Below are 12466 nucleotides of genomic sequence, written 5' to 3' on the forward strand. Positions count from 1 at the left end.
TTATATATGTTCTCATCTCTGGAAAGAACATTGAATGGTAGCCTTGAATAAGACTTTGTGTTGGATGCCATTGCAGCTCCTTTGACACACATGAAGGAAAACGCTCGCCGTTAATCTGTTAATCCTATTTTGAAGTCCCAAAGAAGCAGTGACGTTACGACGCTTGTCCAAATCAGTATCATTCTAACTGTCCGAATCTATTTGCTATAGAATGCAAGGGGGTTCATTGAAATGGTGGTAATGAAAGGACCATACCGTACTGTTTATGTTAAAGGTCTGATGCATTATGCAGCAGCTTGAATACTCACAACCAATCTCAGCTTCTAGTTTAACTTTAGCTCATTAACTATTCAAGCAAGTGGCGTGCTGGGGAGTTTCCTGTCAGAAAAATCAAGATTAGTTCATATGAAAATAAAAGTAAATAAAAAGAAAATGCGTTTTGAATCTAAAAAAAAAAGAACATTCTATACTAGTACTACTATATTTTCACCCTATGTATCTTATGCACCTCATATTGTTTGCCATGAAATTGTATGCAGAATTCTGAAAAAGAAAGTATCCGGTCCGAATCGTCCGATCCATTCCGATCCATTTGGATTCTGTAAATCCCCCATTAGGTTGCACGGTGCATTGACACTCGTCTCCAGACAAACTATTGCATTTGTCTGGAACATGTTGATCACCTGTGTGGCGTCTCGGGGCTTGTGTCTGTGTCCTTCTGCATTATGCAGTCCGGTCCTGCCACACGCGCCGTCCTCTATAGCCGACTCGCCTACCACGCACACACCGCGCTGGTGTGATGGAAAAATGAATGATGAAATTCAAGGAGGCCAAATGAAAGAGGAACTGTTTGTGTGTGTTTGTGCATGTGAGTGCGTACGTGTGTGTGTGCGTGCGTGCGTGCGTGCGTGTGTGTGTGTGTGTGTGTGTGTGTGTGTGTGTGTGTGTGTGTGTGTGTGGGTGGGTGAATTCATGTTTTTGCCGCATAGGTGCATATGTTTATAGCTGTTCATGTGTGGATGTGCCTGCATGCCTGTGTGTGTGTCTCTGTCTCTGTCTCTGTCAGTGTGTGTGTGTGTGTGTGTGTGTGTGTGTGTGTGTGTGCGTGCATGCGTGCGTGCGTGCGTGCGTGTGTGTGTGCGTGTGTGTGTGTGTGTGTGTGTGTTCAAAGGTGAGGCCTAGGGTAAGCCAGCATAGGCTTCTCCTTACCTCCCATAAGTGCAGGGAAGGATAAAAGCCAGCCGTAATGACCTTGGTATAATGAAGTCTCTGCTCATTTCCCTGCTTTCAAGCCCTGAAACTGCTATCCCATAGACAGGGGGGAAGGAGTGAGAGAAAAGGAGTCAGCTCCGTCCGGTCAAACATTTGCAATTGGTGACATGAACTCAGAACTGAACCCTGATCCATGATTGAACCAGTTCCCATGGCCGCGTTGTTACAGAAGAGATAGTCATCTCGAAGTAATGATTAGACAAAACTCATTTTTCAAAATGGGTTTCTTGTCCTTGTTTTTCTTCGGTGACCAATTTCAGTGTAATTTTCCTCATTTATTTTAAGTTTTGTAATGTGTGTGTGTGTGTGTGTGTGTGTGTGTGTGTGTGTGTGTGTGTGTGTGTGTGTGTGTGTGTGTGTGTGTGTGTGTGTGTGTGTGTGTGTGTGTTTAGGTTTTTATCGTGAAAGTAAAGGAAGAATCATGTCTAGGAATAGGGTTGATAATATAGCACAAGAAATGAAATAAATGAAAAAACCTACCAGATATTCCTGCCTTATTAAATACAAATAAATCGATGGAAAGGATGTGAACTTGGAGTGAAGTGAATATATTATAATGCATATTGTTATGTGTGTGTGTGTGTGTGTGTGTGTGTGTGTGTGTGTGTGTGTGTGTGTGTGTGTGTGTGTGTGTGTGTGTGTGTGTGTGTATGTATGTATGTATGTATGTATGTATGTGTGTGTGTGTGTGTGTGTGTGTGTGTGTGTGTGTGTGTGTGTGTGTGCGTGCGTGTGCGTGTGTGTGTGTGTGTGTGTGTGTGTGTGTGTGTATTTTGTTTGTGTGAATATGACACATGTGCACACACTAGCAGGTATTATTAAAAGTATGCCGGACAGAGTGTGGATTAGGAAAGAATATGATCTAAATGGTCCGAAAGCACTCCGGGTGAAGTGCACCCCCTACTGGACATCCATATTATTTTCAGCATTCCTTGTTACAACCAACACATATTTTGGTTTGCATTTTAATGTCTGATCATATGAGAAAGGTTGTAAAGTAAATATTATCTGCCTGTTAATCACATTATCGATCGGCTTCTTCGCTTGTCGGTTTCTGTTGTACTTCAGTACTTGTTTCCTCCTTCTTGGCTATACACACTAGTAGGCCCACTGCCTCTTTCGTGAATTCGTGATGAGAGAAGTCTCCACAGACTTCGGTGCATTGTTTTCTCTTCTAAAGCCAATCCTGGATTGGAAGGGAGTGAACTTCAGAGAGAGAAAGTGATGGGTCTAATGAAAGGAGTCTCCATTTCTCACAGTGTGTCTCAATGTTGACGGAGGAGCGCTGGATTCTATCTCTGTGCTTTTCTTGAGGAATAAAACCCAGCGTGGCATGTTTAAAGTGTATGGAAGAATTAGGAGGAGGCCCCAGCATTGCATTTGAGTGAGACATGAGAGTGCTTCGTACTAGGGCTATAGCTCAAGAAAATATATAGGCCTATCAAACCGAAAGTGTTCAAAAGCAAGTTCAAGGCGATTTAGGGTCAAAGTTAAAACAAGAGCAGCAGCTATCATTTGCTGTTTCTTTTACTGATATTGTTAAGCAATGTCATTCTGGTCTATCATTAGAAAAAAAATAGATGTCATGTTTCAATTATCCAATGTTCGGGGGTCCCGATTCCAATACACAATTTATACAACATTTAAAATGGAATTATCTGGAGTGTATAAGGGGAAAAAAGAAAACTCAGTCAAGGTGTAATTAAGTTCAAAGTGTGTTTCAGGAAGACTTGAATTTGCTTTCAAAAGCCTGATATCAAGTTTTCTTCACACATTGTCTTCATTCAAACATCTCAATATAAGGTATTCTTTAAGTATTGAACAACTCAATGTCTTCTTTGCTAGTGTCTTAACACATTTGTATGCCAAAAAGTGATTAGCAAACATTTCCATAGATATATCATACAATAACAGCACAGCAGCCACATTAAATGTAATTAAAAATTGTAGAATTGAAAAATGATTTATTTTGCTTTCATGTTAATTTCCAAATTATTTAAAGTATGGAGCTGCTCTCGATCACCCAAATCGGTGAGATAATAACAGCAAACTACATAAGAAAGTGAACAGCGAAAAACAAGCTCAAATATTGTTTACATCTTACAGCTCCTAACATAACCCTAATAATCAAATCACAATCCGACTGCTCCGCAAAGCACAGGTCCCCATTAATCAGGTACTCTGCATGGTATTGCACAAACACAAACACTTTCAACTTCCATGCAATCTCCTTATTAAAGCAGTGCTCATCGCCTGCTTCACAGAGAGCCCACACACTGTATCTGACAGCGGTGAGGGAAAGCTTCACACATGAAAACCTCACTCACACTTCTCCTAGCTCACCAGCTGTCCCCCCGTGGCTTCAGCATCGGCCAAACCTTTGAAATGTCCTTCAAGGCGTGATAAAAATAAAAAATAAAAAACTGTATGCACACAGCTTTGGGTAAAATCCTATTTGTAGACTGTAATTGCACTTTAAAAAGTTTCCAAAGTTGAAAGTTTCTAGACCTTTGCTTGTTTTCCTCTCATGTGTGTTATTGATTGGGATCTAAAATGCATGTAAAGCCTTACAAAGAATAAAGAACAAAGAGGTTTCTGATTGCGCCTTGCGCCTCAGAAAACTTTGGAGGCTCCAGATTTGTGTGCGGTGTTGTTACCAAGGGAAGCAATCAGGAGGTTTCAGTCAATAACTTTCACAACGGTGCATCGTTCATTTGCACTTAACAAAAAAGCTACAGGCACTTTGAGTGTATGAGCGTGTGTGTGTGTGTGTGTGTGTGTGTGTGTGTGTGTGTGTCGGTGTGTCGGTGTCGGTGAGTGTGTGCAAGCGTGTGTGTGTGTATGTGTGTGTGTGTGTGTGTGTGTGTGTGTGTGTGTGTGTGTCGGTGTGAGTGTGTGTGTGTGTGTGTGCACAGGCATGTGTGTGGGCGTGTGTGTTCAGGGGGTATCCTTTGTTTATTACAACACAAAGAAGGATAACCTTTGTAAAGGTTATGTGCAACGGTAGAAATAATGAGGTTTCCCTATATTATATGTGTAAATAATTGCATAACACTAACTACAACCATTATGCTTTAAATAATGAAATCAATCAAGTAATCAAACCATACATTTGAAAATGTCCTGCAGTAAATGTCAAAGTGTATTTATGTCAAATAATAAGAAAACGTTGAGAATGGAATATCACTAATTATTTAGGGATAGCTATAACGAGAGTGTTGTTCTTCTGATAGACATGAATACAAAAAACATGAATACAAAATAAATCGACTACAACATAAAGTAGGGTAATGGGAGAACGGTATTTGAAAGAAAAAAAAAGTCCCTCAATAAAAACACAATAACTAAAATCTAGATGTCAGTACGATGTCCTGCAAATGTAAAACCACAGCGCCACTGATGCCACATGAACGCGCGACTGTCAAGTTCGCAGCGTGCACGTGGGAACGACAGATCTCGCGTTAGCAGCTCTTCCTGTTGAACGAGAATTGGAAAAGTTGCGCTCGTTGTTTCTTCTTTGGTCACAAAAAAAAATGAACACACATGAGACAGCGCTCCGTAAACAACCTCGCCGTTGCGATATGAAGGTAAACTCTGGCTATGGATCCCGTAGCTGCACGGGTGTACAACCTAGACGTATGTTAATTCACAGGGATCCAAAAAAAAAACAGTGAATGCTTTACAGTTTGCATTGCAGAATGAGACGTCAGCTAGTGCACAGCTAGCAGGTAGCCGACGTGAGTATAACCAGCAGTAACGGTGTGGCTCCTAAACGTCTAGTCACTTGTTTTATAGGCCAGATACGAATGCAAAATGCACCCAGTTGTGTTCATAATACTATATTTTGAGCGGACGTTTCCAGTCCCAGTCCAGTTACCCCCCAAGCCGGGCTATATAGTGTGTCCACCAGCTGTCCCCAAGGGCTGTTTTACTGTATTGACAATTAAGCGCGGAAAATTCAATAGGACGTCCAGTCAGTCACAGCAGCAGAGCCTACTAGTGTAGTGCACGTTAAACAGTGGGCTTCCATTGCACCACAGCAGCAGCAGCAGCGTTATTATAAAGCTTGGATTGATTGTGTTGGATCATTTCCGTCTTTAAGTGAACTTTTTGCTGCCTTTTTTTTGCTGACTCCCTTGGAAAAAAAAGAGGTGTTTAATCTCAATGGGACTTTCCTGGTGAAATAAAGGTTAAATAAGTGTTTTTTTTAAAGTGTATTTGGGTTGATTGGGTCTGTGTTTTCATTTTTTTTTTCTCCCCCCCCCCCCCCCTCAGGTGCTGCGGTAAGAAGCAGTCAATGTTGCACACCATGCCGTCGCCACAAGTCCTCCAACCCGTCGTGAAGCTGAAGGTGGACGAGCTGTACCTCACCTGGCTGAGCGACCCCTCCACGCAGTCGGTGCTGAAGAACTACCTCTCTCTCATCAAGAGCGGCAGGTCCGTCCATCTGGGCGATGTGGGCGCGAGTGACGCCAGGTCGTCCGGTGAGAACAACAACGGTTGCAAGAAGGGATCCCTCGGCCACAAGGCCTCGGCGGACCGACGGACCACCCCGCTCTGCTCTCCCTCCAGCCCCCCACCCAGCCACACGCTGCCCTCTGGCAGCAGCGGCAATGCCAGAGTAGCAGGAGCCAATGGCAGAGCTCTGCGGAAGTCGGTGAGCTCCAAAAAGGTACATACACATAAACTATATTCTGGCTTGATGAATTGCGATCATGTGATCTCTTGTCTTGTCATGGCAACAGATTTATTATACTATTATTTTTAATTTAACTCCATACTGTACTTCTATTTGATTATTTATGTTGCACCTTTTTTAGACATCTGTTTGTTCGGACACAGTACACAGCACAGTATGTGCTTATGAACAACTTTGTGTGTGGGAAATGAAAATGTTTTTTTGCAGTGAGCTCACTCAGTTATCTGTTTTAGCTAATCGTGTGTGTGTATATGTGTGTGTGTGGAGATGCAAATGCAAACATTAATACCACATTCCCCACGTGTATTTCCAATTTTCTCCCAATTGTTTTTCGCATCAAGTATGCATTATATCTGCTGTATATATGCAGAATTAAAATGGAGCTATTTCGAGTATAGAATAGTTATAATTATCAACTTTAAACCAGCTGTTCTTAACTTTTACACAGCAGCCATTACTTTATTAAATACATAAGTAATCTGCAATTCATGATGTCACTTCTCCTTCACCTGAAAACAACACCATCTACGCAAGGCTTTGATGTAGATTTTCTCGACCTTTTTGACGTAACCAATTTAATTTCAGAGAGCATAGAATCCCTGGCTGATTGACCTGTGGGTGGTTGACTTTTATTCCGTAGACACCAGTCAATCATTTTAAACAAAACAATGGCTGTGGTGAAAAAGTTACAAAATGCAGGTGTGACTTCGCTCATTTCCTCGGGCTTATTTGCCCGCCAAGAGGTGTTGTTTTCTTTTCTTTTTTCATCCAAAAATAAATACAGGCAGCAATTTGATGTTTTCATGTAGTTTCATGCTGGGTGATTATTTCCCAACTCTGGCCACAAGAGGCTGCCGAGTATCTCATCACCGTGTTGTCAGTGAGGAACTGTCGACACACTCCCGTCGGCCTGGACTCTGGAGCCTCTCTGTCTGTTAGCAGATGTAAAGGGACTTGTGGGCAATTACTACTGCAAACTTTTTGGCACAATCCTCAGCAGCTAAATTCAGCCTTTTTCACTGGCTCTCGAGTCTCCCCCGTGTTGCGTTTGTGTCGGCGACCCGTTCGGGCAGGGTCAAACACGTCGTGCTCCCTATCTCCAGAGAGTAGCGCTATGTCGCTAGGCGGGGCTTCAATTATTTCTGATCTCTGTTTCCCATGAAACAATCAGAATCATCTGTGTACTTTGCTGTGCATTAGCAGCAGTTGCTTGAGGATCCACGCCCCCTTTTCCAAGCTGAGGATTGCGGGGTAGAGACTGAGGCATGGCCGAGTGGAGGTCATTGGTGAAATGTGATGACATTGAAAGAGCCAGGCAGCTGGTGGCATGTGCTCTTAGACTCTGCACTTTCTACAAGTTGTTGATGTGTTGAGGGGAAGTGAGCGCAGACTGCTCGCGGCTCTCTGGTGGTCGCCATGTTCTCCATCAGTTCTAAAGTTCCACACTTGAACGTGGCCTCAAAGCCAAGAAGAAATATTTTGATTGGCCAGTGACTGAACTACTGTTGGATCGCCATGGATTTTATTCAAATATATGATCCACTGTGTTCAACTCTTTTTTTTCATATTGAGCAAACAAAGCCACAGGTATTTTCTGTGCCTTAACTGCCTCGTGATTTTTTATTTTTTTTATTTTTCATGTAGAAACAAAACAATGAAAAAAAAATCCATTCTCATCTCTGTTTTTAGAATACTGCTATTTCATGAGAGGCATGTGTTTGCAATGAATCCTGAACTCTCTCCCTCAATGATTAACATCGGTCCTTGTGCGATCTGGCAATAGCTTTGACAGATGTGAGACAACTTTTTGATTTAAATATCTTTCTTCTCGGCTCATTACCTGATCCTTGGCCCCACTTATTCCGATATGGCCCGTGTGGGGATTATACTGTGCCATACCTAGGAGAATGTGCCAAAGCCTGTGTCCTATTAGGTGTGGAGGATTGCGATCATCGGGTATAAAGATGTGTGTCTATTTAAAGACGACCAAGGAATTCCTGAATACAAACACATTCCTCGAAGGATTAGTGAAATATTCAATTAACGTCATGCTGATGCTTCCCAGAACAGCTGGTCCAACTCGGACACCAGACACTGATATAGATAGCCTTGCTTCCCTTGTGTTGGCATTAGATACGGAGAATTGAGCCAGCGGGATGAGGTGTGGCAGTGCATTCATCCCCTGTGCAATTCACCGTAGAACTACTCCCCTCAGATGTCGCTCATTGTCTGAATATGTGGCATCTGATCATTCTCCCTTGCTGAACTAGAAACGGCCCCCAATGAATGTTCAGCATTGAGCTCTTCTGTGTAGATCAACACCTATGATTACTTCTTTGTGATGATGATGATGTGGGCTCATGCAGACATTGAAGGCGTAACCTTTTTGGCCTCTAGATATATATTTTTTTCTATTTAAGTTATTCTATTAACTTGGTATTTGAGGAAAGAAATGCTACTTATCTAAGCCTTAGATATTAGTAGTATCTAATATCTAAGGCTTAGATATTTCTCTTGAATTCAAACTGCTGAGCCGATTTTACTTTATTATACCCTGCTGTTTGGTATCAAAGATCTCATTCTGTTTCGACAACTGTCTTTTAATTCAACATGCCTCTGTCGGCATGGCAGCTTTGAAGATATTTCAAGCCGGGGTCAAAGGTCACATCAATTGAGTGTTGACTGGGTGTTTTGAATTTAATAAAAATGTGTAATCTATCATGTGTTCATTTGAATGTCCATGTATTAGAAACTGACTCTCTTACCCTTCTGTTACAGTGGTGTATAGTATGTGTTAGTTGGTATATTGCGGCCAACTGTTAAACCCTTTACTGGTCATCCATATCACTGCAGAATGTCATCTTGAGGAAGCTGTCTTGCTTTTATGTATGGAAAACGGATGCCATTCAAGTTTATTTCGCTTTGAATAGCTGGGCAGCAAAGATAGTCTAAGTGTTGCTAGTAGTTATTCTGATGTTGAGCTGGGCAATGAAACTGGATCACAGACGTTACTAGAGACGATTGTTTAATGTCAGGTGTGACTACATTCCGTCTTGGAGAGCTCTGCATACTAGGTACAAGTGATTGACATTTGAGGGCTAATCTGTGCTGTGCAAGTATTTTTATAGCCATGGTCCATGTGTGTAAGCAAGGTGGACCATTCAAAAGCTCAGCCTTGTACCTAAATGTAGGGCCTGCTTTTCATTGAACTTCTCACCACTAAATGAGAGATGGTTAGTACATAAAAAAAGGAAATTAAAATAAATTACAAATGTTTGCATTGTATGTCAAGAAACTAAAACCTTTGAATAAAACAGTGGTTCACCACTAATATTTCGGACACACGTCTTCTTTTGTAACATTACGAATCCAACTTCTTGGAGCTGATGTTGGTGCATTGTTTTGGTTTTGTTTGACAGTCAAGGCAACATTGACACTTGCTCATTGAAATCCAATCTCTGGCAGGATCTGGCTGTGGCATTTAGTTCTTTGTTTCACAGCCAAAAGATAAAAGCTGCATCTTAAATTATTAAACGATAAATGATCTTAAATGACTGAGCTTGGTTGTAACTTTAGATTACTTTTCTCAGAGAGCCCTTGACCGGCTGGGTTCTCCTCCTCGCATGCCAGCCAGCTGATCAGCACCCACGTCATGATCATCTTGTTGCCGCCCCTTTGCTTAGCCGTCCATCTTGCTCACAAAGCTGGCCATGTTCACGTCCATCCCCAAATCTCTGGCGCAGACATTCAACAACAGGCGATGAAGCGGGGCGAGAGGCCTGGATCTCACTACTGCACCAGTGTCGTGTCCGGTGATGGCCTCCCCGCTCTGAGAAGGACCGTATAACTCCGGCGCCCGGCGCGTCAACAAGTTCCGAATGCCTAAGCTGCTTCAGCAGAGCAGGATAGTGGCAACACTTCAACCTGTTTTTGGCAGGTTGAGGAACCACTTTGGTTAGGTTTCGTTTACCCTTCACTCTCCTGTTTAAGTTTCGGTTTGCTCTTCCAGCATGTAGTGTACTCTGTGTTTGAAGTCCGCTCCACTTGGTCAGGGGATGAAGTGCGACACGGCCTCGAGTCCCTGCTCTGGGGTCTTCGTTAAGTGGGTCATTCAATTATGAAGTCATGTTTTGCCAATCCCACTGGTTACTTCACCATTAAGTAACTTTATGAAAATCACAGGGGTCGGCAAAAGTGGGGTGTGTGGGTGTGTGTGTGTGTGTGTGTGTGTGTGTGTGTGTGTGTGTGTGTGTGTGTGTGTGTGTGTGTGTGTGTGTGTGTGTGTGTGTGTGTGTGTGTGTGTGTGTGTGTGTGTGTGTGTGTGTCCCCAAAATTAACACCGGCCACCTGGACATGCCTGAGAGAGAAAACAATTCTGGGTTACATAATAATATCATTGCCTGGCCGGTAGGTTGTTCCACTCTGGCAGGTAAAGAGACACCATCCCAATTTTGGACCATGTCGTGCGATTTATACGATAACACATGAATGGTGAGACAGCCTCAAATCTGTTTGCGTTGTACTCTGGCTATCCATGCTGCTTGTTTCTGTCTGAGATTGCTAGTAGTTAGACTCCGCGATGGCGCTGGCCGTGAGTTGGTGAGTGTTGATGTTCACTGGAGCTGGTCCATTCTGGCACTTTCCACGGGTACGCACTTCACAGAATCCAGTGTCGTTCAGAACTCGTGTGTGTGTGTGTGTGTGTGTGTGTGTGTGTGTGTGTGTGTGTGTGTGTGTGTGTGTGAGTGTGAGTAATCCAGCTGATGATTATCTGAAATGTGACGAATCCTGCTGTTTCGCGGCACGGGCTTCAGAGTCACTTTACTGCTGCGCAAACGCGTGCTGACGGCTGTGTGTGATGCGTGGGGGTTTATTCTGGCCCCCGGTGCCCTCCCTTCACAGTTTGGTTTCAATTGACGGGCGTTGGGTGGACAACAAAAGGCAGACAGTGTAAAAAAGATAAAGAAGCCTTCACATAAAGTACTCATCAAGCACGTGCGGTATCCTGTTTGGCGTGGGGCGTGGGGCGGGGGGGGGGGGCAACAGGAAGTGGATTTGGGCCGAAAACCAACCAAGCACGGGAGCTCTGTGATCCTGTTCTTCTAAAAATACTTGTCATTTAGGTGCTATGTGCCTCTCTATTTCCGCCCACATGTTTACATCTCTCTTAGCCAGTGACGGCGCGCCAGTGACAGGCCCCGCTTTCAACCGCTCGGCGCGCTATGGCCCTTCGACGCATTCTTTATCTTTTTTGTTTATTTGTGTAATGTTGTTGACCTCGGTGCCTGCGTCTGTGCGCCTTTTATTTTTAATTAGACGTGGGAGGTATCTTAACAATAGGTCCTCTCCAGCCTGAGCACAGCCCCGCGCTGCCCACCCCTCAGCGCGGGGCCACCCTATAGCTTTCATATCACCGCCGTTATGGAGAATTGATGTAATTGCTGACAGGCCCGTATGGCAGCTAAGGGGGGGGAGCGGATGTTTGTTTGCGCCGCGACCAAAAGATACACGCTTGTTTCCCCAGATCGGGTTTCTTGGGTTGCCCAAACAGTGCTTGGTTGTGCTTTTAATAGGCATAGTCTGTTTTCAGCCATCATTCTATGAATCTGACACTGCTCCCCCACTGCACCGACTTGGCTCCTCCACCTATAATAAGACGTGGTATGTTTGGCAGCTCGGCCCGGGGAGAAGAATGGCAACACAAAGAGAAAGGCCACCACCACCACCACCACCACCACCACCACCAGATGGGAGGCAGAAGAACTGGGATCCAGCTTGTCTGCTTTGTGTTGTACTTTGGCCCGTAACACTGGACTCTGGCCTTGTGGTCAAACAAGGGGGGGAAAAAAAAAATCAATGCAGCCACATCTCACGTTGCAACATACATACCCTATTAGTAATAGTCCTGATTGCGCCGCGTTTGGTCGTCGCCTTTGGCTCGGTTAAGAAAACAATGCTTAGCACGTTCGTTGCCCTGAAGGCATCCGTGAGGCGTTCCCGCTTTCAGCAATACTACTTAGACAATGCTGGAAGTCCTGTGACGCACTGCATCGAGCGTGGGGGCTGTGTGACTGGGACGCCATTGAACCGGGGGGGGGGGGGGGGGGGCGGGGGGGGACCCTCGGCTTCCATATGCGCCTTGGCTGCATAAAACGCGTCAACGGGTTTATCATGTTTAGCGTCGTTCTTACATAACCTACTCTGGGAGTACGGAGGAATGCCAACCGCAAAGGGCAGGCGCACACGCCCTTTTTTCCCTCGCTCTCCCTCGCTCTCGTTTTCCACACGGACACACACACACACACACACACACTGTCTCTTCTTATCTCTGCAGTCACTTTGAGGCCGTGGCTGCCTGTGCCCCTGCGCGCACAGTGTGGCCTAGCTCGTGTTGTATATAGACCGGAGCGGCAGGCAGGCAGAGCTGAGATTGTGTGGCCAGATCAGGACTGGACTGGGCGAGAGAGAGGGAGGGAGGGAGAGAGAGGGAGGTGG

The 12466-nt window shown here is 44.4% G+C and overlaps 1 protein-coding gene across 1 annotated transcript; it reads left to right on the plus strand.

The window, feature by feature from the left end:
- Positions 1-4874: 4874 nt before the first annotated feature.
- LOC311377446 (uncharacterized protein) lies at positions 4875-5944 on the plus strand (the record flags this gene model as incomplete). The annotated part of the gene is made up of 2 exons (XM_084491336.1): positions 4875-5009; positions 5548-5944. A coding segment is annotated over exon 2 (375 nt), but the record flags the coding sequence as incomplete, so codon positions are not given.
- Positions 5945-12466: the final 6522 nt, after the last annotated feature.

This window comes from Micromesistius poutassou (genome assembly GCF_964030765.1).
Source record: "Micromesistius poutassou genome assembly, contig: SCAFFOLD_872, whole genome shotgun sequence".
Classification (NCBI taxonomy): Eukaryota; Metazoa; Chordata; class Actinopteri; order Gadiformes; family Gadidae; genus Micromesistius; species Micromesistius poutassou.